Source organism: Trachinotus anak, unplaced genomic scaffold (assembly GCF_046630095.1).
Source record: "Trachinotus anak isolate AG129_WGS33_773 ecotype Australia unplaced genomic scaffold, CSIRO_AGI_Tana_v1 ptg000002l, whole genome shotgun sequence".
NCBI classification, from domain to species: Eukaryota; Metazoa; Chordata; class Actinopteri; order Carangiformes; family Carangidae; genus Trachinotus; species Trachinotus anak.
Genome location: NW_027273853.1, coordinates 8,206,500 through 8,231,060, shown reverse-complemented (window position 1 = coordinate 8,231,060; position 24,561 = coordinate 8,206,500). Strand labels below are relative to the sequence as shown.

The window sequence follows — 24,561 nt, the reverse complement described above, 5'->3', positions numbered from 1 at the left end:
CACTCTTGCTTTGGCGGCAGCCCTTGAAGTTGCTCTATCTGTTGCTGCATCAATGATCTGCTCAGTTAGAAGATGCCATGTGCAGGCCTCTGGTCTGTCTTTGATATCTCTACCCCTGCGTCGGGGTTAGTTAAGCAGTCAGATGAGGCAATTTTGCCTTTCATCTTTCTTTTTTCCAATTTCATTCTTAGCTGTCAGTACTTAATTAATGTTTTCGCAGCAATTTTTCAACCTTCACTGCCGGTGACAGAGATGCTGTGCGGCTATTTACATTATCAACTCATTTCATGAAGCCAGACCTTGGCTTCTCGTTGGTATTCTGAGCCTTGTGACAGGAACCTGATGTGGCATTTGGAGAAAAAAGCGTCAGCCATCATAGGCTGTGCTGCATAAGGAGACTGATGCTATCAAGAAAGACATTTGGGGTCATAATATGCAAGAATATCTGTGATAAGAAGAAAAAAAAAAAAAAAGAGGTTCAAGCACTTGGCCCTCTTTCATAAATTGATTGGTTGGTTTGAATAAGAGATAATTTTCATAAATCTACCTATTACTCCTGCGTGTGTACAAGCTGTTCAGTGAATCCAGGGTCTTCTAACGAGCTGTATAAATACTAAAGTGTTGCAGCAAATATTCATTTCACCTCAACAAGAAATTGACCACCTGTGTTAAGAGTTACGCTGTCACCCAAGGTGATTGTAACTCATGCAGTATGCATGGGAGGTGAGCGTTCATTTGAAGCAAATCAATATTCTAAAAGTGAAAGAAACACAGCAGATATGAAGGGCATATATGTCTCTGAGTTTATTCACGGAGGAGTGTGATGAAACCTGTGGGTAACTGCTCCGTCCAAACACAACCTTTGTATAATTAAGTTCATCCAGTACAACCAGATCAGGTGCAAGATCGAGAATCTTCTGAGCTGCCTTGGATGGGGAGGAAAACGTTGGCTTCCATTAATGGTCCTGTACTGAAAATGGAGTGTCCCAGTTTCTTTTATCATTACGGCACATTCACAAGTTTCAAAATGGAAAAAAGTCTCGACAACTGCACAAACAGTGTTTTTTTTTCTCTTTTGTTTTTTTTTTTTTTTGTCTCAGGACTCAATGCATAGGATTATACAGTTAGAATACAGTATTTCAACATTGTTTACAAAGATTTATATGGTATAGGAAACAAGAAATAAAAATAATAACTGCACAGCAGTAAGAAAGGTCATTTGTCGAGTATAGATAGTCATTTTTCGTACACACTGTGGAATAGCTTAGAAACACCGGGCAAAAAAATTAACACCAAAATTAACACAATTTTGCGCTATATTCAATCTACATACGGATACCCTTTTGACTTCAGACTAATTTAGGAATGCCAGACATTTTCAAGGGAAACCCAAATCACATTGGCCACTGTTTTACATTTATTCACTTTGGCTTTTTGCCTTAGCCACCAAAGTCCTACTAAGCACACACCACAGACACCCAAATGAAATGCACACATCGAAACTGCAACCATTAAAGAAATCATACTGAAATGTCTTCAGCCTATTGGCACGCAAATGGCTGCAGCAGGGCATCTAGCATTTTAGACAGCACACAGAATATCACAAGTCCAAATACATTGCTGTGTCTATAGCACTATCGTCATCATGACCTAGGTTACCGTTAGAATAATTTAGAAACAATATATATATATATATATATATATATATATATATATATATATATATATATATATATATATATATATAGTATATATGTATATATATATATGTATCATCCTATTGAATAAGGCACATTTTTGGTTAAAGAAAGGCTCTGAAAGAAGCATCTTGCATCGACTCTGTCAGTGAGAGAGGAGTCAGCAGTAAACAACAGCGGAGACAAGAATGGAGTCTGCAGTCGGCATGCAATTAAGATCAAAAGCCTCCCCTGCTGATTCCATTATACAGAGTGCCACTCTGCACTGCGCTGAGTGGGCAGTGCCAAGTGCTGTTGGTCGGGATGCCAGGGTGCCATGCTGAGATGGCAGGCAGGCAGGCAGGCTCGAGGTCTGTGCAAACCTCTCTCTAGCCAAGGCAGGAATCGTTAACATTCTGGGGTCTCTGGAGCTCGTTACGCTCTGTCAACTACACACATCCATGATCAGATACAGGGAGTACAATTAAATCATCTGTCAACAGCAGAACCTACAATTTAGGGATAAAATGTGGTGGCGTTTAATGGCCCAAGAAATATCAAACCCTCATTCCTACCCTGTTGACACCTCGGCCCTGACACTGACATATCAATATTCCAACTACTATGACAATTAAGTACATGATTGAACCTGAACTCCTCAACATCATACACAGGCTAAAACTGTAATTTGTTCAGAACATTCCATTTAAGTACCAACTGCATCTCTGGCAGATCATTAACATCATATGCAATAGGCTATTTCATAGCTTTAGAGGCAGAATGCTTGATGATTATTTGGAACATCATAAGGGTAATACTAAAAAAGAAATGGCACTAAAATCGTGAACACGAACAATGCATGAATTAATTTGGAGAAACTTCTAACATATTGCTGAATTGCTACTGTATGTGAATAATACATTTAGTAAGCTAATGCAACAGTTGAATGTGGCTCATGGTATTCTGACATTATTGCAGGGCTAATATGAGTGACATGGCTCCATGGCAGAATACAGTTGCTTCTTGCCAACACTTTAAAAAAAAAAAAAAACAACAAAAAAAACCAGAACATTTTATAGCAAAGAAAACAGCGATTAAATGAAATGACTTTAAAAATTTCCCCTCTGTGCTTTAGTTGAAGTGGAATGTATCATGGCACTGTACAATAAAGGGAGACAAACTGTGCTATTATCGATTTCCGTAAGCACGAATGGCAATCTGAGCCAAAAGCAAAGAATTTAACTGTAACGTTTCTGAAACTACAGGTGACCTGTCAGTCATATGAGCCTGTACATTGCTAGATTAACCGGTGTCCTTGTGGGGACCCTTTGGTCTCTGTCAAAAAGCTCGGTCAGAGCACAGGCTCCAGTGTGTCACTGGGTATAGGGGGATCGAAATGACAGAAAGCAGGCGTCCTTTCGCCCTCACGCCTGACAGTAGGCATCCTGTGTGTGCACACACACTCCCACACATTCACACACTTACAATCCGGGTGAACACACACTCAAGATTTAGCGACGTACGCTCTTGTTCACATGTTGTACTTCACACAGACATCTACACACACACAGGCTAATAAAAACACTATCCACACCACAAGGTGATCCATTTAAAAAGATAATTTTTTTCCTTATAAAGCTTTCCGCATAAAGACTGCACAATAAAAAAAATATATAATACAATTCTTAAAACCTCTTCTACACAGAAAGAAATTGAACATCTGATTATCTCCTGTGCCAGTGCTCCACAGAGGGGCTTATTTCTCAGAGAGAGGTTTGCCGCACTGCATCGTGGGAGCAATATTCAGTGAAGCATGAGTGAGTGCACAGACCTTTATGGTTTGGCAAGGGAGCTTTAAGGCGTACCTATGACAGTGTAACCCATCATTTTCTTCCCCTTTTCCCTCTTTATCTGCATTTCATTAGTCCCTGTTACTCCACTGTACAGAAAATTGTCCCAAGGCCAAGTTGTTCTATATAAACACCTACAGGATTCCCTTCTCATCTTTCTATATTTCCATGTCTTATTCTCTAAAAAGAAGAAATAAGCCCCTGTAGTCACTGGCAGTATCCTACTATTCCCCTCCCCCACTCCCTCCACTCGGTGGGTTAGAGATCAGTCACTTTGTTTTCCAGGGCGGCTGCTATCTGCTGGAGCCGCAGGGTCAGCTGTTTACTCTGGGCAGCTGGGTCCTCGTCTAAGGATGCGATGATCTGCAAGGGGGAGGAAGGTGAGAGGGACATAAATGGAGGAGAATGAGGGAGAGGTCGGAAACAATAAGCGGAGCGAAAGACAAGGAGGAATTTGGCAGAGTGGGGCAAAGGAAGAATGTTGGAAAAGTGATGAAACAAGGAGAGGGAGGATGGAGAGAGAATTAGCGCAGGACAAAGGGAAGAAACAGGGTGGAGAGTGGGAGGAGAGGACGGTATTATTTGACATCAACAGTCACATCATATAAGCTGTTATTGTTTGTGAGCCCCACTTAGGGGAGACTGACAGCCCCATTTGTTTGTCCAACTTGTTCATTAGGTTTTGTTTATCCCCCTTTCGTGACCTCAAGTGGCAATGCACAATGGACGCTTAAAAATCAATTCCCAGAGCAATTTTCCAATTCACATCCCACAGAAATGCTTTCAATTAAAATTTCATACAATCACTCTTCTGGCATATCAAGAGTGAAGAGAGAAAAAAGGAAAAGCAATAATATAGTGGGCAGTAGTGCATTCAGTGGAATAGCCTCCTTTGGGTGTGATAGGAAAGAGAAGGGCCTCTTACCCCATCATAGTATTTGCTGGCGTACTGGTAAAGCTGATGGAGAGCCACTTGTGTGTTCAGTTTGTCTGTGTGAGACTGGAGAACATAAATGACAGTTTAAAGGTTAATTCAATTTAAAGAAAAAGAAAAAAAGCTAAACTGCAGAGTTAAATGAGCATTTGGCTTCTTGTTTCCAGGTTTTAAAAATAAATCTGCTAACCTTTGGAAAGACACCATTATTATTATTATTATTATTAACCATCAGACATTAAGTTACAATCCTTAAGATTTCATGAAATCAATGGTCAGTGTTTATGGTCAGCATTTTTTCTGCACCCGAGGGATGCTTTAGCCTCTGTGGTGCTACTTCAGGTGAGTTGTGGTCTGTACTGAACTCATTGCTCACACAACCTTGACAAATGAAATGTTGAAAGCTCTAAGTCTCTTGATTCTATCAGTGCAAAGCATTTTAGGTTCCCCACATCACTGCAACAGCAGCTGACAGAGTTGGTTCAGACCTAGTGGATATGGCTCCAAAGTGTTTTCCACACAAACGGTGCTGCTACAGGCCTTGTACTCCCTTTTTATGCCAAATAAAACAGGCACGGCAAATTTTTACTATGCTCGTGTCTCTTTGGTTCAGTATCTCTCTACACATTCTGACTTTTTGGTCCTTTCAATGAAGATCAGGGACTGTACTAAAAAAAGTACCAGTAACCTTTTTATTTTCTGTACATTATTTCAGGCTCGAGCACAAAAATGGGGATGTTAATAAAAGGTTAACGTATATATACTCAATAATTACCTGTTTATATAGTATTTTTCATTGTTAGTGCTGGTGTTTGCCATCCCTGCACTGAAGTCAAATTGCCTTCACTTGACAGAGGGATTAAAAGGAGTAATCTGTGCACATGGAAACTTCAAGGAAGGAGTAAACTACGACTTCCAAGGTGCTTTTGGGCAAGAAAAATCCAATCAACAAATTTTAAATTGTGCTATGGCAGGTACAGTGGGGGCAAGCCATTATTATATTACATAATCTGCAGCTTAATATTAAAAGTGAATACATCCTATTAAGCCATACTGGCTGTTACCGCGGTAACCACAGTTGTCAACAAATCAACCAGGAGTGAAATCTCAAGGAGTGTAACTTTAACAGCGGGTTAAACTAAATGGCACAGAAAATGACAGCTGTGTTTCTCACCCGTGACACCTCTGCCAGATGAGTGTTCATGTCTTGGTCACTGACAGGTACCATCTGCCTGATGCCCTTGTAGTAACTGCGCACGCGCGCACACACACACACACACACACACACACACACACACACACACACACACACACACACACACACACACACACACACACACACAGGTGGCAAGAGGTGGTCATCACCAGATTATGTAATTATTATTGACAGATCTTTCACAACAACACATTTTCACAACTGACATGAAAACAACAGCTCGAAAAGGAAATTGTAAAGTGCTGTCAGGACTTACTCATCCACCATCTTCTTATAGGTGGAGATCTCCTTTGCATAGAGTAGTTTGTTACTTGGAGAGTCCTAGAGACAAGAGGTGGACAAAACCATGAAATAAATGGCACTTTAGGTTCAATGACCTTTGACATTCTTCTTCTCACTCTTTCTTACTTCTCATGTAAACCACTATGTCCTCAGCTTCCATCTTTTTCCCATCTTCCCTCTTGCTCTTTCACCTCATTCCTCCCCCCTCTCCACCTCCTCCCATGATTCCACTCACCCGGCTGAGTTTGTGCTCGCTCTTGGTGCAGGCATCCATGAAGGTCTGGGCGATGACAGAGAGCGAGGCGTCCACCACTTCAGACACGTGGACGTCGAAGATGAAGTGGGGATTCTTGAGGATGTTCACCCAGAACCGCAGAGGAAGGCTGCATGGCAAAAAAACCAACAAAAAACAGTCTATCAATGTTATCATTATTATTCCTCCACAATGGCGGAAAATCTCATCAACCACATTACATCTATGAATCCATTTGAGTCAGGTAGGCATTTCATGTGAGAGAGCACTTGCCTGAGGTGCAATTGAGTGCAGCAAAAGATAATAACAGGGATAGAGAAAAGCCTTTCTTGTAGGTGTCAGTTTATTCAGAGCAATAACCTCGACTGACAGTGTGTATTACTATTTCATGTGATACTGACCTCTGTGAGAATTATGACTGTTCATTGAAAACGAAAAACAAAAAAATAATAACCTCAGAACCTTTTCTAACTAAAGGGATCTATACTGAGCAATAGTCAATGATGCTTATCTATTAGCCAATAACGAACAGTGATTAGAAATAACCAAGTATTAGCAAAACTTTGACCTCTTAAGTTCCCGTGCAGCCTAACCACCTAACGTGCCAACCAGATAATGTAATGCTTGTGTTCTCTGGTAATTTCCCCTCTGAACAGGGAAACACAAGCTCGATATGCTTCTCTCCACCCTTGTGTCAGCTTGTGAATTCAAAAGAACGCCCAAAATACAGTAGTTTCCAAAAAACTCTCCTCCCTGATCGGTGCGAATGCCCCGCCATCTGAGACATGAAACGCACACCGTGTAAAATTCATACTGGTTTGGTCGTATCTCCCGGGAAGGCTGCAGAGAGGATACAATAGAGGCATAAAAATAGCAATGTTGCTATAATCACAGAATTAAATTAGCTTGGGACATAATTACCATGTTTGTTTGTTGTTATGCCTCATACACACATTCATATTTAATACATGGCCCTCACTTGATTTGATAAACAGAACGGGTGGATGCAGAATGTGGTGTGGAATGTAGTAGGTAATTAAATCGCTCATCTCCTATCCTTGTGTGGGTGCTCTCCTGCTAGCCTTACGTCAATCACTGGCATCTACATGCAACACGTCGTCTTGTATTCTTGAGCCTTAGCCGACGTGACACTAATTTATGCACTTAAATGTCACATGGGAGCAGGGGGATTGCAAATGCAAACTAAGTGAGCTGGAATTGTGCATTTGTATTCAGCTCTTTCTTGGATAAGTAAGTTTCATTTCTTGGAGAGTTACTGTATCTCAGGCAGTGAAATTTGTGTGTTGGTCAGACTATGTGTTTGTGTGTGTCAGGGATGGAGTTATTTGTACTTGAGTATTAGCATCTAAGGCTACTTTATACTTCGACGGCGAATATTGTGCTTTTTTTCGCCATTACATTTGGCTACTTGTTACTTTTCAAAATAAGTTTATTAAAATGCAATACATAGTTAAAGATTAAACCAGTGGTTCACATTATATTTAGCCTGAGATCATTTGCAAAAAAGCTGTGACAATGAGTTAATATATCTAGGAGTTGTTATCAGTTCCACCAAAGAAAGATTTCCCTGCTATACGGCAAATATGGTTTAATTCAAATAACTATTAGAGGTGCAAAGGGGTAAAATTATCCAATATTTAAAAAAGAAAAGACTTAGAGAATGTCTAAAAAAATAAATATGAATTTCTGTGGCAGAACTTAGTTTCTTCTCTGTTTTTACCCCATCAATCATCTCAAAACCCCTCAAATTTATCTTGTGACCATTTAGGGGTGACCTGACCTCTGGGCTGCATACCACTGGACTAAACCAGTGGTTTTCAAAGTGGAGTCTTGAGACCCCCAGGGGTCCTTGAGATGATTTCTTGAGTTATTATTCCCCAGCAAGAAGGGGAATAATTTATTTTCACTCCAGTTCCATCCAAAAGTAACATAATGACAGAATATATGATTATTTTGGTCATGGGTTTTAAACACTTTCTGTAATAAAACATCTAGAAGCAAAAATCAGACGGGGTGCCCTGGAACAAAATCTTATCAAATGGTGATCTGTGGTCTAATTTGTGTCAGTTTAGAGGTTCTTGATGTGAATAGGTTTGAGAACCATTGGACTACACAACCTAACTGTATATAAATTGGCTAAAACTAGCTCCAGCTTGATCAGCTACAGCACTAAAATGCTCCTTATCCATTAATGCATGAGCATTAACAAAATATTGAAATATGTAAGTCACAGGGGGGCATCTCTCTACAGAGGGGAGTGCTTTTACTATTAATACTTTAAGCACTTCTTGGTGATAATACTTTTGTTCCTACTTTAGTGGGATTTTAAATGCAAGGCTTTTACTTGTAACTGAGTATTTTTGCATTGTTGCATTGCACTTGTACTTAAGTAAAGGATCTGAGTCGTTCTCTCGCCGCTGCTTGGAGCTTTGAGAGTGACAGTCAGTGTATGCGGACATGCAGCACTTTTACCTATTAGTCTTCCAGATATGGATGGTCTCCTCATCCACATTGGTGTGTTTCAGCGCCTGTTCATCCAGGAAGTCAAAGAAATATTTGACAGCCGGTGGCACCACTGCCCCCGAGCACAGCACGCTGCGGAAGAAGTCATCCACAAACTGCTGCAGTGTTCCCTGTAAGGTGCCACAAATAATGTGAGACAAGGCACAGACAGAGAGCCGAGCCAGAGATATCAAAGTCTTGAGACATAGCTATTTGCACCCAGTATGAGGGGAGATATATTCTGAGAGGATTTTAGCATTTTTTGCACCTCTCAAGACGTAACCTTAACCTAACCTCCTGGAAAAGCAAAATTTGCTATTTGCCTGTAAGTACCTTAAGAAATGTCTGATTGAATAAATGATTCTGTCTTTGTACCTTGACAGAAAGGAGCCGTGTTAGATAGATCTCTGTAATGGCTTTGGTCATCGACTTGTCCTTTATGCTCCCTCGTTTAGATTTGATCTCATCCAGTTCGTCTGCCGGCCTCACCAAGTGAAACACCTTGTCATCTTCCAACAGAGCATTTCCTACCAGAGAAAAACAACACTTTTTTAAACTTACTTCTAATAATTCTACTCCTCATTTATTCATGCGTACCCTTACAGAAAATATTCAGTTGATTAAAAATGGGAGGGTGTTTGTCAACTCAATCTGAACGCAGGGAGAATATCCAAGTAGAAAAGCTTAACAATCAGCTATTGTGAAATGCACATAAAAAGGCTGGAGATAAAAGTGTGTTGTATTATTTCAGCATAATCTCAAAGAGCGCTGTACATAAAACAGCATGTATTAGCATGTTAAAAGAGAGCAGGGATGTTGACAAAAGCCCTGGGGAAACGAAACAAAGGCAAGCATTATATTCTCAAGTACACATCTGATCTGTGCTAGTTTGGGTTCAACAAGTGCGTGTTTATGTGTATAAATAGACACTTACGCTCTTCGTGGTTTTCCTGGTTCTGGTCATAGTTCTGCTGAGTGTGGAGCACTTTGGACAAGACTAATGTGGCGTTATCCCGCACCTGGAATGTACATACCAGTGTTTTGTTAGACAGAAAAGACACACCTTAAATTTAACAGGGACTATGACTGAGGTCAGCAGTCTCTTTTAGTGCCCCAGGACTAATTCATAATCAATTCAATCGAGTGTACAACAACACTGGGTCTTTATTGGGGTATTTAGAGGCCATTTTCTTTGGCGTCAACCCATTATTGACCCCACAAATACTGTGATTAGCACTACTCTTACACAGCCAGTGAATCTATGGCAGCAAGGCCGTCCTCTAAGAGCAGCTTCAAGACACTGACGGGTAGGATGAAAGAAAGCGTACCACCTTTGATAGAGGGGGATTTAAGTGGCCGAAAAGAACAAGTAGAGGATATTTGTGAGTGACCTTTATTTTCTGAGGATCAATACAGTTTCAAGAAGATTTAGTGGTGTTCTGTCATCACTGAGAGCTGACAAGCAGACCAAGACCAGTCACTTACAACTGCACTAAAATTAAAATTTTAGGCCTGTTGCCGTGCTGAGCTGTATACACTACTTTCTAACATATTTGATTTGTGGACACTTACAGGCTTACTTTTGTATAAACATTTTTTTTTTTTGGTCCATCTTGTCCACATTACCAACAACGCACGTACTCATGAATGCCATAATGTTCAAATACACAATCTACAAGCAGCACTTTTAGTGCAAAAGGTTTTGCTGTTAGATTCTGTTAGCTTTTCCACAGTTTTCTAATTATTCAAACTGGCTGCTCCAAACACAAGCAGACCATTCCTACAAGTTTTTTATATAAAAAGCTGTTTGATGCACTGTAAATAAATAGGCACATACAGTAAAAGGCTTTGAAGGACCACTTCAACAATTTTCCAACACTGTCCTTGATTTCATGTCGTACGTACAGCACACATTTATCACAACCTTTGTGTTTCAAAATGGGAGTTTCATTCAAAGAATGCAGTTATAAAAAAAATAATTTTAATAACAATAACTTACAGTTATATCTTATTGTCCCTATTGTGTCTTTTAAATTTTGGTTTTAGGATTAACACCTTTCTAAACCAAACTATGGCTGTGACACTCCCTTACTCATTCACTTCTTTCTGTCTAATAAATAGTAAATGTAAATAAAATAAATAAAATTGAGATTTTGGACACTTATTCATCATTGTCACTTTTGCATTGTCACCCACATATGTAGGGCCACAGGCATGGTTGCACGGCTATGATTTTTGCATGTATAAAATGAAACACATTGCATTGTGGGATTGTAACCAGAGAGTGGTGTGCTCGCAATGAATGCCAGATTTTCTCACTGTAAGACATGAACTATGAAAGACATGAAAGTTTTTACATATTTACACATTTCTACATTGATTTGATTGGTGGAACTGTAAATAGTAAATTAAACATTTAGCAATTATGTGAAAATAAATAGAATCAATTAAAAAATCTTTTAGTACGCGCTTGCATGATCGAGTCTAAAAATCTGCAGCAGACTTAGACAACATGAACACCACTGTGACACAAGACGTACAGCTCAGCCTCTCACTGAAATGGCATGAAAATAGGCAACCCCATTCACATCCCCACGCCCACAGACAGTTATTTACTTCCCCCATGCCTCCTCGCATCCCTTGCTATTTTCAGTCTTCCTTTTTGTCAGTTTTTTGTTGCATTGAGGCATCTACATTTCATCAGTACTCACATTATAGTGTGCAAGGGTGTTGATGCGTTTCCACCTGCCCTCTTTCTGGGAAGTCAAGTCCAGATCCGACAAAATCTGCCCTGTTGAGCCGGGGCGCCACTCTGTGGTGAGGGCAGGAGGAGAAAGTCAGTCAAAGCTGAAATTATCTCTGCTACATGGAGGTAAAAGCAAATCGTTTTTTTTTTTCAATACCGAAGCATTTATTTCATCATGGGTCAGTGTTACCCTGCGCTTATCCTGTCTTAAATAAATCCATCCTACTGTCTGCCTGCCTCTGCCTCCTGGGATTTGGTGACACACTTGAGCTGATTTTGGGTGAAGAACCGACACATCTCAGTATTTACTGAATAATTTAAATCTAATTCTAAACTGTGATTTGCACCCCAACATTTTCAATTTAGAAAAAATCTGACAGCACTGTCGACCTGAGCTCAACGCCATCTGCGACACATGATTCATTTACAAGTACCACCAAATAAAGGGGGTTATCTTTGTGATTCGCCATGAAAGAAGACGGATCTCTGCTTATCTAAAATGTATAAAGGAATGAGATCTACAGCATGCGTGGGAATAAAAATTGCTTTGATGTTGGAAAATGTCTATAGAGCTTTAGCCTTTCAAGTCAGTCCCCAAGGTTTCTGACTACAGTGGTGTGCAAAACTTTGTTTTAAGATGAAGGATTTCTTCATGCTGCTGACACTGAAAAACTTCTCAGTCTCAATAAAGCATTTTTTATTCCACAAACAGAGAGGCAGAGAGAGAGAGAGAGATCATCAGAAATATCTATTAAATGAAGATAAAATTAAATAAATAATCAATTATTTATTTACATAATTACATTCTGATTTTATTATAAATGCATTTCAGTCAGGACTGAAATAGCTTCCTCATTTTGACATCTTTGCCACTCCCTGTAAACGTTACATTATTCATCATTATTAGAGGTTTCATGCTTCCACTCATCCTCCTCTTAGGTGGCCCTCATTTACTCACCCAGCGTGACACTGTCGACCTTGGGCCTGAGGGAGTACGGCAGGTTCCTGTACACCTGCTCTATGATCTTCTCTTTCACCTGCGAGATGGTGTCACAGTTCAGCACTTTGACGGGTGTCACATCTGGACCCTCGCCGTGCACCAGCACTTGCAAGGTCTGGGAAAAAACACAGGCGTGCACGCACACACAAAACACAGATTAAGTCTACATGGCGATGGTGTGTGCGGTTCACATGCACCTACGCACAACAAATGACAAATATGCAGAAATATTCAAACATGGCCAGAGCACCCAGCCACCCACCCACAAACACACACCCACATACACCAAGCTCCATCGGGATACTGTCACCATGGTAACCGGGTTTCTGTCAGCGTGCGCGCACACACACACACACAAACACACACACACACACTGCAGTGACACCTGACAGGACTCCTGTCACCTTGTCCGGCTAATGACCAAGGCTCAGCGGGAGCAAACTCTGACCCACCTCACCTCCCACACTGTCAGAAAATAACTAACTGACCACTCAACGGATTCAAACAGAGGGGCAGACAATCCAGTGACAACAGAAACCTCATGAGCCTGTCTGCCTTTGAAGAGAATGAGAAGAGCACGCTGTGAATTAAAGCCAATAGGAAACACTGTCTCTGCCTGTGAAATCTAGCTCATCGTGTTTTTTCTCCCTCTATAATTCAATCACAGAAGGCGATCCATCACGACGGGAGACGTGTAATTCAGGCTAATTTGATAATTGTCCTCGACAACGCCATTACCCATGGGTCTTTTTATTTGTGCTGACTTTAACAGAAAACAGCTGTGTTCACATTAGCCTCCATTATTGAAACACGATACCAAAGCGAGACACACAGGCTTCTCCTGACTCCCGAAAGCTGCCCAAATGGATTCAGAGCTGGTGCAGGTTGGAAGGGCGAGAACGGGTTGTGTAGGTGGCTTGTACTCTTTACTTGTGCCGACTTGTAGTACTTTCACCTAAGCCATGCATTTCACTGCTATATTGGAATGTGTTGCCTGTGTCGTTTTCGAGCTGAGAACATTGACACTGAAAATGGATGTCACACAAAAGCGGGCAGTCGCCTGGGGGGTTTTCGGTGGTAACCATGGCAACTGCAATGTGTGTATGTGTGTGTGTGTGTGTCTGTTTGTGTTGCTCACCAGGCACAAAACACCATCCAATCTCAAAGCAGTGTGTGCAATTTTTCTGACTGTGGAGTTTTTATGCACAAGTATTTGTGTGCAGTTTGTTGTGTGTGTGTGTGTGTGTGTGTGTGTGTGTGTGTGTGTGTGTGTGTGTGTGTCTGTCCTTCTCACCAGGACAGAGTACTCTACGTCGTCGCCCAACAGGCCTGTGTCGTTGAGGGTGTACTTGGCTTTCTTCACTCTGGCGTCCACGGGCCCTTTCTCGATCTGGTGTTTGATGGCTCGGAACAGTTTGTACAAGGGCTCGCCTGCAGAGTCCTGGTACACACACACACACACACACACACACACATACACATAAAACACACATACGCACACAAAGCCATTTAGAAGTTGCCACAGATGTTGTCAAGAAGCTAACTGTTGTGATTAGCAGTTTGGAAGACAGATAAGTGCACATTATCAATACCAAGCACTAATAAAAGAAATGGCGAAATCCATAAATTGAGCTCATGGTTGAAAGCTGTAGCACGTCATTATACACATTTACTGTAGCAATAATAATAAAGTTCATTCACTGCTGAATTAATTAGACAATATTTTTACATGTTAGGACTGCCTCAAACTAGTTATAAAAATTATAGTTATCATTAGGGCTGAAACAAACAATCCTCTTATTATCAGAAAACAACATCAGAAAACACTGAAAGTGTCCACCACAGTTTCCTAGAGCCCAATGTGTTGTCATCAAATGTCTTGTTTTATGAGACCAGCAGTGCAAAAGTGTAGGACAAAGAAAAAAAGCAGAAATATCACAATTGAGAAGCTGGAACCATCAAATGCTTGGCATTTTGGCTTGAGAAATGGTCTTAAACAATCAATTACATAATTAATTTTCTATCGATCGTCTAATCTTTGAAGATCACGTTATCATATTACATTTAATACACTGTAATTGATCCAAAACCTCATGTTACCTTCAAAAACTGGTAAAGGCAGATCGACATCCAGTTGCACAGCATCCTTTCCACCACCGTCTCTGACCTGGAAAACACGTGAGCGATTTTTAATGTCACTGTCAGAGTAGAAGTGAATAATTTTGCTGCATTATTCCTGTATGTTAATGAGTAGTGAAGCAATAACATTTGACTGAGAAATCCAAGAAAAAAATGGCACATATTTAATTAGTATTTTGACATCATGTCACTTAAATTCAGAATCCGTAAGCCAAGAAAGTTATAGATCATTTTCACTGTGTCCACTTAAAAATTCTTTTGTGGAACAGTGTTTCTAAAACATATCAGCAAGGGACATTTCTGCACATCTTGTCAATGTCATGATATTTTAATTCAAAACTCATGTCAGTGGTCACTTGACGGATCGCCCATCCTAATGACAGATATCCACTGGTGGCACCTATTGTTAGCTGTTAGCATGCCTAATTAGATGTCTTGTATATAAGGGGGCCTGTGTTGGCACAATGGCCTAATCAGCATAATGAGCCTCTCCATTGGGGGATAATTAAGATGTGTACTTGCATAAAAGCCAGTCACAGCGTGCCTAGGCAAAACAGACAGTTCAGATCACATAACCCCCTCCCAGCAGTGATGAGCGACTGTACAAGTGGGTCCTGCTGAGGGAGGGGAGGCAGCCGTCAGTGGATGATTTGACCTTGGCATGATCATTACAGCAAAGATAACAGTAAAGAACAAGGAGGACTTTTTTTTTTTTCCTTAAGGCTATTTACTTCAATCAAATTAGTCAGCTGAATGTTTACAGAATCCAATAAAACAAAGAAATTATGAGTTATTGCCAAGGGAGAACACACTGAGCTGTTAATATTCAGTAATATCAGAGGAAGACATCCACAGTATTTGGCAAGTTCCTGAAATAACCGACTTGTGATTTGATGCCAAACACAATATTATTTTCAAAAATATTTACATGATGCGTAGCTAATTTTTGTTACATAATAACTGATCTCTCCTCTTGGTGAAAAGGTCTATTAAAATAGAATCTGATCTGAGACATGTCAAATGTTGGCTCAAGTGCTGCAGGTGATGGTTAAGTTGATAAAAGTTGTTCTGAATGAATTGAGATCATCCTGATGTAGATGTAGATTATGCCATAAAGCAACCCCTGGGAAGCCAGCATAATTTCACTTGTGTATTCAATCAAAAACATTATGGACCAAAAGTAATTTCTAGCCAATGTCCCATTGGTCAAGCATTACAGGATAAGATAATGAAAATGATGAAGGGGAAGAGTGAAAGAAAAAAAATAAATCATCCAGCACGTAGTTGCTGGACCCTGAGGAGGGAAAAAAACAGAAGGAGAAACAGAAGGAGGAGGACTGGAATAGATCAAGCACTCATCTGGCTCTTGATAGTGAACCACAGTATTCAGTGCAAAATTCAACAGAATACATGGCAACAGAATGAAACAGTCCACCACAGCTTGAACTGAATCCCAGTTCTCCTAAACTGGCTGATAATATCCGTGCCAGGTTCAGACATGGGATGATTCTGATTATAGAGCTGAGAAATACGAACGTCTCTCAATCTCAGGGCTGTCTCTAAAGTCTCTAAACAAGAGTAAGAATCTACACCCACGTTAGCATCTCTGTGAGGACGTAGTAAAGCAGCGGTGCTCTGAGCCAAATGTCAATGTTATTATGCTAATGAACTTGAAATAGCAATGTTAACACAGTGAAGGTGTAATGTTTACCATGGTCAAATTTTTACTTAAGCATGTTATCATTATGCTAATTAGCATTACACACAAAGTACAACTGAGCCTGATGGAAATTTGGTTTGCTGGTATTTGGCAGTAAACAAAAGTAGTGGTTATATTGAAAATCTGACCTGACAGTGGCACTATGAACGTCTCAACAATATCTCATGGCAATCCATTCGATAGTTGTCAAGACTCAGAGCCGCAAATTTCAACCTCATCATGACAGGAAATGTCAGGGGATCACCAAGATTATTAGGATTCATTCTCTGCGTACAATGAATGAAAAAATTTTGTGCCATCCCATCTTGTAGATGTTGGGATATTTCACCACATGTGTAAAAACTAACCTGCCGCTGACGCTACATGAAAAGTCAGAGGATCACCAAAGTCACTAAGATTCATCCTTTGGGGAACATTAATGTCTGACAAAATTTAATGCCAATCCATCCAAAGAGATATTTCAGCCTGGACCATAGTTGTGGACCAGTCAGCAGGCCTACATTGCCATCCCTTGAGTGACTCCGTTAGTGTGGCTCAAAAACATCCCGGTTATGCAGTCGCTCTCATATCTTAGCAGTGCCGAACTTTGTAGCTTTGAACTTGGCACTGATATTTTCACTGTGACTGCACCAGTATCAACTGAGCAGCGGGACTGAATTGGTGCTCGCTCACCTGCGCAGCATGAGTTTGGGGTTCTTGCTGTGAACGTATTCCTCCATCAGCTCCAGCAGCAGCGTTCTCATAATGTCGGTGTAGTACTCCAGTTTCCCATGCAGGGCCACTGTCAGCAAGGAGGCAAAGTATACCTTGGCCCTGGCGTTGAAGTCATGACTGCGCTCCAGAGTACGGATAAACTACAAACACCACACACCCACACACCCACACACACACACACCCACACACACACACACACACACACACACACACACACACACACACACACACACACACACACACAGAGAAACAGGCAAATGACGAGCGAAATTAATTAAGCCTGCACACACAGAAACAAATCCAACATGATATGCTTTTAAATAATCAAGAGACTAATGCTAGTGAAAACAATAATTATCAAGGTAAATTTAGTTCTGCCCTGTAAAATATTGTGGCTTAGAAAAGATACCAATTAGTGGAAGAGGAATCACCCACACATATGCAGTTAACACCTCAGAGGCCATTTCTGTGCCAGCAATATTGTATTATTAGAAATCTTCACACATCTCCCTCTGCTGTGTCGTCTGCTTCTCGCTTCTAATACTGTAGCTTCCTCCTCTAACTAAAACATTACAGGCTCCTTGAAGGGAGGGCATCCTGAATTTTAAATAGTTCTAAAGGACCTTAAAGTATTATTGACTGGGGTTATGGCAGTTTTTGAAAGCTTGCAGAGACATAGGGGAGTGTGCACTCGATGTAGTGGGAGGTAAATTCACACTTGTGAAATAAAAGCTTACCTAAGTAGCTAAGGATAAGGCTGAGGGTGATTTTACCCCTTTTACTGCTACCAGAAAACCATCTTAAAAAAAACAGTGAATTTATCCTGCTGCATTTTAGGAGGATTGCCTGTGTAGCTACATCCTCGTGGCTCCAGGCCATAAAACTCCACTGTTGTGCCAACAAATATAAGAGCCATATTGATGAATTGACACACTCCTTCATCACAGTGGACAAGGTTAGTTTAGTTTATTTACAAACAACTTCACAACTGCTTTTTCGATTTCTAAAAAGCTTTAAATCAGCGAGACATTTCTGCTTACGCTCAAGGTCGGCAGGGTTTTTTAAGTTTACATTGCTGCTAATTTGGTGAACTGAGAGGATTTTGTTAAAACTACGTTGCCAGCCATATAGTTGAAGTCAATTTATGAATTTATGGTATACTGTATACTAAATAAACTGAACAAACACAGGTTATTATATGTCTAAATGTAGACTGATTGATGTTTCATAAGAGTCCTCAGCCATGCTATCTGATAGCTGTAAGGCTACTTGAACACAGCAATCTGTAGAGCTAAATGCTAATATCGGCATGCTAATATGCTCACAATTACAATCTTAACGGGTTGATTAAAAAAGAGATAAGATAAAAAACACTTTATTGATTCCTATAGGGAAATTCAATTTGTCCAGTCGCTTATTCATGTATTTGGTTTGTCTCATTAGCCACTGCCTTTGTCTGAGTTGTTCAATAGTCTGATGGCAGTGTGAACAAATGATGTTTTGAAGGTATAATGTTTATCATGTTCTTCATCTAGGTTGTGTTAGTATGCTAATATTTGCTAATTAGCACTACACACAAAGTACAGTTAAGGCTGATGGGAATGTCACTAGTTTAGCAAGTAGGCTATTTTGTCAGAAATAATAATAATAATAATAATAATAATAATAATAATAATAATAATAATAATAATAATAATAATTTATCTATATTATCATTATCTACTCAGAACCAGGTAGATTAAAAACATATTTTTATGTTTACAACTAAATTAAAACATGCTTTTTAGTGGAAGATAAATTGTGTAATCAAATAAGCTGTTTTTCCTTCAATAAATGAGGCACAAGGAGGCACTATAATAAACCCAGCCTTCCTTTAGCCCTAGTGTTGTGGCAATCCATCCAAAACCTGTCAATATTTCACTCAGAAGCACAAATGTCAGCCTGCTGGTGGTTGCTGAGCTATTTCAGTATGGACCAAAGTGATGGACTGACCAACACTGACATTCCTTGAGCACTTCTGCTAATGTGGCAAAAATGAAAATTATGAAAATTCAGCATCAGTCATGTTGTGAAGCTCTAATGCTGCACACCTGCTCAATGCTGCGGTAACATACATTTGTGCGGACATTATCAGACCACAGATGATCATTCACTGATACACATGTACAACATGAAGTATAATTACATTAATGAGGAAGGTCTTGGAGTTCAGGAGGTTGGAAAACTGATTGAGCGCCTGGGTCACGATGGCCCTTCGAGCCTCTGGGATGTCTAGCTTCCCTGTGATCATCACATCATTAGCACCGTCCTTAGAGGGCAGGAAGAAGACACGGTCTGTGTAGGTCTTGTAGTCCAGGAAGGGGATTCGTCCCTCGCTCAGTTCGTTAGTGTGGTCCTCCATCTCGATCATCAAGTCTGCACGACAGAAACAAGAACATTTTATCTGGATTCTTTATTAATAAGCAGCATTCGTCATTTGTGCGCTGCTCATGTGTCTCAATCACTGTGTCAGAGAGCGGGGAGCAATTCACAGGAAAACAATTTCAGCAATGAAAGATTGTCTTCCATATGTTACTGTAAAACTGCTCCTCATAATGATAACATGATGTTAAGAAGGAGAAATTATTTAATTCCCTGTAGTACACTGCATCAAAGAAATGTAATCAGCGTCATGAAACACTGAATTACTTTACAGCTGCTTAGAGAGATGAATCCTTTGAGGGGTATTAGCAATACTGCAGAGCTTTTGCACAGTTTCACCGTTTGTAGGCTACCTGTGAATTCTTTCTTGCAGCGGTCTCGTACGCTCTCCTCCAGATTCTCGAGCTGGTGTTTCACCTTCTCATACTCCCTCTCAGCCTGTTGACTCTTTCTCCTGACAAGACAAACAGGCAAACACAACACAGGTGTCAGTATAGCAAAAGTTTGTAGAAAGGAAGGATTCTGACTTTCAAAAAAAAAAAAAAAAAATCATTTCATCAAATTGTTGTTCAAAGACTACACACTGTTATTTAGGGAGGATAATTGGCACTTTTGGTTGATAACTTTACACAGTATTTTCTCAGAGTTTAACAAAAATATCTGATTACTGCAGCTATTATTCTGCCACTGTGGGTGTGCAGTTCCTGATGTAGGTGTTTTATGAATATTTAGTTGAAAATGTGCTGAAAAGTTTAACAAATGCATAATTGCCTGTAATAGACATAAATTAACTAGCAAACAAAGCCTCTTTTTGGGAGAACCTCGAGGATATACTGTATAGGCTAAACTTTATAGAGATAAACAGATTATTATAACTTGAATGGCTTAAAATTTGTATTTGTTAGTGGGGTAGAACAAAATGTTAGTTTTCTTTAAATCTTTGAATACTTAAAACCTTTACCCTTAACATAATGCCCCACACTAACATGCAAAAGTGACATAGGAAACTATAATATTAATTTGTCAGGTGTAAACTTTCATTTTTGTTTCATTAATTACTGCTCCCTTTAATCACCACACTAGATAATGCACACCAAATGATGCAGAGCGAGCTATTACATCAGCCCTCCAGCAATTCAAATCAACAACTTGGCTGAAGACTTTAATGATCTGGAGTAACATTACGTAACAAAGGATCATCAGTAGGTCACAGCTTATAGATGATACACAGACATCAAACAACAGCTAATTTTTTAGTTGGCTAGTAATAGCTGTGCTGACTCTGCTTGTGAACTCATCTTTGAAAGAGATGCCAAATACAGATTCATGATGTATAATAAAACAAAAGCCACAGAACAGTTAAAGAACCTAACTACAGCTAAAGGTAGCTAAAGCTAAAGCTAGAAGTGCTTTACTTCCAATAAGGTGAACAAGTGTGCTACATTGCATATAAAAGTAGTTCTCAGCATGGGAGTCAGAACTTCATAAGTTTATGAAAAGAACAAAAAAAAAAAAATTTTTAATGACTTTTCTGTAGGACTTTGCTTCATTAAACCTCAGTCTTCCATTTAGAGGCCCAGAGACACCGAACGTTCTTTAATCTCCCAAAAAAACATACTTAACATTGTTTTATAAGCTTAATACTTAATGAGTTTTAATTTTATGAAATTTTCTTATAAACATTTTCCAAATTGATGGTATGTTTCATATGTCTGCAACAGAAAATGATGCATTGTTTCTGTTTTGCGGCTAAATGACTGTAAAACATGGTTAAATACAATGGATTTTTTATGTCTGTGATTGGTACATTATATGCAGCACTGCTCCTCCTGATGAGTCTTTTTGAAATTCAGTTATTTGACTTTTACAGAAGTTTGTTTATTAGAGACCAGAAAGGGAGTTGTACCTCTCTGGGATTTAACTGACCCCAAACATACTCCAAGTACAGTTCTCTTCATCAAATGTGCAAGGCCAGCTCTAAAAGGGAAGAGTTACCACTTCAATATCTTTCTACACATTGGGTTTTTAATAAGGTCAGGAATGAAAAGAGAGAAAAAAAAAAGTTAAAGAAAAAAAAATCGATTGATTTTGCAAGTTATTATTTTTCATACATACAGAAGCTGAGTCTAAGGAAGCCTGGAAAGTAATGGAGTAAAATCAATTTCTACAGTAAGTTAACTGTAAATGGATGATGTTTTTTTGCTCAGTGACCTCCTGCAAGAAAAAGTGTTCAAAACAATGACAGTTAAAAAAGTCCTAAACACCACAAATAGTGATTATAGAGCACTATGTGACATTTAACTGTCTAGGGTCAACAAGTTGTGATAGTAGAGATTTCTATAGCTTCTCTAGTCTAAAAATACAATTCAAAGAAGTTACCCTCCTTAATTTTATCATAGTATATGTGAAGGTAACCTAAAAGTGTTTAACTTACCTGTAGCAGTAGACAGAGATGGCGATGATCAGCAGCATGGGCACAATAACAGCAGGGATGATGATGTAGAGAGACGATTCATTCTTATTTTCGTATCGCACCCAGCCGACCACCCACTCCCCCTTCCCAAACTTGATCTGTGGAGAAACACAGAGAGGGAATCTTATTATCTGCACAGGCTCTCCACATTTTAGCCAGAAAGTAATTCAGGTAGGTGTCAATGATAAAGCTTCGACTGTGTTGGAGAGGAAATGGGGGACTGAGGAGAATCTGCATAATTGCCTGCAGTTCTGCTAAAACAGCTGCGGGACCTTTCAGTATTTCAAAAGTACTGGGGCTAGGTTCAAGTTGGTGGGCCCACATTAATTGAGCAAATGCATAAATGTATTGAGTTTGACCCTTTATAATCAAGGTTTTTCTATGTAGGCATAGGTTGTACTATTGATGGTGCTGTGGTGTCACTTCTTTATGCGGCACACAGCCACAGAAATAAAACAATAGCTCACTTAGAGGAATTACCCAGAGAAGAGGTTACGGTATTCATCACAATCGTGGCTCGGCTTTAATTAAATATAATTATAAGAGCCTGTAGCTAGATGAAAACTGTTAAACCGGTGAAAAAATGGGGTCTCATAGTACAGAGGACCCACCGAGAGAAGTAAAGATTTATGATGCATGCACACTCTCATCTGCAAGTCTGTGTACGTGTCTACAGTGGTGGAGAGTCGCTCAATCAAGTACTTTACTTAAATACAGATTTAAGGTATTTGTACTTAAGTATTTTTTTTCATGATCTACTTCTACTTCACTACATTTCAGCGGGAAATATGATACTTTTTACTGCACCACATTTATCTAACAGCTTTGTTGACTTGGTACTTTACAAATGAAGAATTTAAGAGCTTATAAAATATGATGCTTTCATATAGATTAAACTACCCAACAGTACTGTATATACAAGACACAGACAAGTAATTGGCAACAACTTTGATAATCGTTCAAGTCAACATTCCACGGTTCTAGTTTCTGAAATATGAGGATTTGCTGCTTCCCCTCCCTAAATAAAGGCGAAATGCCCATCACAATTACCCAGAGTAATTGTGATGGGCATTTCTCACTATTTTCTTCTATTTTCATGAACCAAACAATCAACAGAAAATTGGCTTCATCTCAACCAGCTACAACACATAAACGCTTGCATAATAATACTCTGATGATATAATATATATTAATATAACCCTTACAGGGCCCATTTTTCTGCATTAGGTACTTTTAATACTTTAAATACATTTCCCTGATTTTCTTTACATATTTTCACTTAAGTAACATTTTCAGTGCAGTGCATTTTACTCATGATGGAGTATTTTTGCAGTGCAGTAGTAACATCTTTACTGCAGTAAAGGATCTAAATACTTCCGCCACCATTGTGTGTTTTGTTTGTCTGTATCTGCTCTGACCATTAGATCCAGCAGCTCGGGGCTGGTGTCTCTGCGGTGCCGTCTGGAGCGAGTGCGGGGCGGGGTGGCCGGTGGGTCCAGGAACAGCTTGTCATCCTGAAGTGTGTTGACCAGACAGGAAACATCGCCCACAAAAGCTTGAGCCTCTTTGGCTGTCATAGCTTTGGAGAATCCTCGACCCTGCAGGGGAAGAGGAACTATAATGCTCACAGAGTCGTGACTGGAAAACAAGGGGCGAGGGGATTAATTACTGCGTTGACAAACCATCAAGCATCACATGTTGAGTATTAAAAACATTTATTGTAAACATTTTCATTTGGACTGGGTGGAAAGTTTATAACAGCGCTTCACTGTTCCACCATGAGAGCCAAAATTAATTAGAAAGATTAAGATTACAGTTGTTGTAAGCACATTTCTAAGGAGTTTCCGACTTAAGACACTTTAGGCACAGCTCCAGTCAATCCCACAGCCCTGGCATTGCTGCAGTACACACTTTAAGATTCTACAGCACACTTCTATATCTACAGACATGCTTTCAATTATTCTAATGCACTCTGGAATATAAGAAAGGTGAAATTAGCTTAAGTAAACCAGCAGCTGAGTAATTGAAAAGTCCTCAGACCTTTTCCTTTCCAAACTAATTTACCTAAAGTGTGTTTACCCAAAGAATCCTACAGAGAGAATACTGTGGAGCCCTGAAGCTGAAAGAAAGCAAGTAACAGGCTATCGGAAGGAATCTGAACCATTCTGGTAATCAATCACATTCCCCTGATTCAGCTTCTCACTTATGATGATTCGCTGTTTTTCTTTGTCTTATGTGATAATAAGATGAATATCTTTGGGATTTGTGTGTCTGTCAGACAAAACAGGAACAATGACATCACATAGGAAAGTATGATTGAAGCATCTGTCACAACATACTGAAATTTTATAGATGAAAATGACTAATCGAATAAATTATCTGCAACTAACGGATAATGAAATACTGTTGTTAGTCAAAATAAATAATACAGATAGCTAAATAATAAAAAAGGAGTGTGGAAAAAGATATAAGCCTTTATCATTTTTGCTTAACTTCAAATGATATGATGAATTACGAGAAAGGCCCTTTTTCCTCTACCTCAAATGAGCTATTAAAATAAATTAAAACTTAAACTGATTGTACTCTTCTGTTTATTTTTGACTATTCTATTTTT

General features: G+C 39.6%; 1 protein-coding gene across 2 annotated transcripts in view; it reads right to left on the bottom strand.

The window, feature by feature from the left end:
- Positions 1-2,696: 2,696 nt before the first annotated feature.
- Positions 2,697-24,561, bottom strand: part of plxnb2b (plexin b2b) — a 122,105-nt gene continuing 100,240 nt past the window's right edge. For both annotated transcript variants that reach the window (XM_071493786.1, XM_071493794.1), the window contains 17 exons: positions 23,366-23,545; positions 21,909-22,045; positions 19,828-19,928; positions 19,239-19,468; positions 17,012-17,193; positions 14,581-14,647; positions 13,775-13,921; positions 12,439-12,595; positions 11,446-11,546; positions 9,669-9,753; positions 9,110-9,261; positions 8,705-8,865; positions 6,194-6,341; positions 5,933-5,997; positions 5,635-5,710; positions 4,452-4,526; positions 2,697-3,889 (listed from right to left, as the gene is read on the bottom strand). In XM_071493786.1, coding sequence (XP_071349887.1) covers positions 3,785-3,889; positions 4,452-4,526; positions 5,635-5,710; positions 5,933-5,997; positions 6,194-6,341; positions 8,705-8,865; positions 9,110-9,261; positions 9,669-9,753; positions 11,446-11,546; positions 12,439-12,595; positions 13,775-13,921; positions 14,581-14,647; positions 17,012-17,193; positions 19,239-19,468; positions 19,828-19,928; positions 21,909-22,045; positions 23,366-23,545 — 2,169 coding nt within the window. In that variant the 3' untranslated portion in view covers positions 2,697-3,784. The remainder of the gene's footprint in view (positions 3,890-4,451; positions 4,527-5,634; positions 5,711-5,932; positions 5,998-6,193; positions 6,342-8,704; positions 8,866-9,109; positions 9,262-9,668; positions 9,754-11,445; positions 11,547-12,438; positions 12,596-13,774; positions 13,922-14,580; positions 14,648-17,011; positions 17,194-19,238; positions 19,469-19,827; positions 19,929-21,908; positions 22,046-23,365; positions 23,546-24,561) is intronic.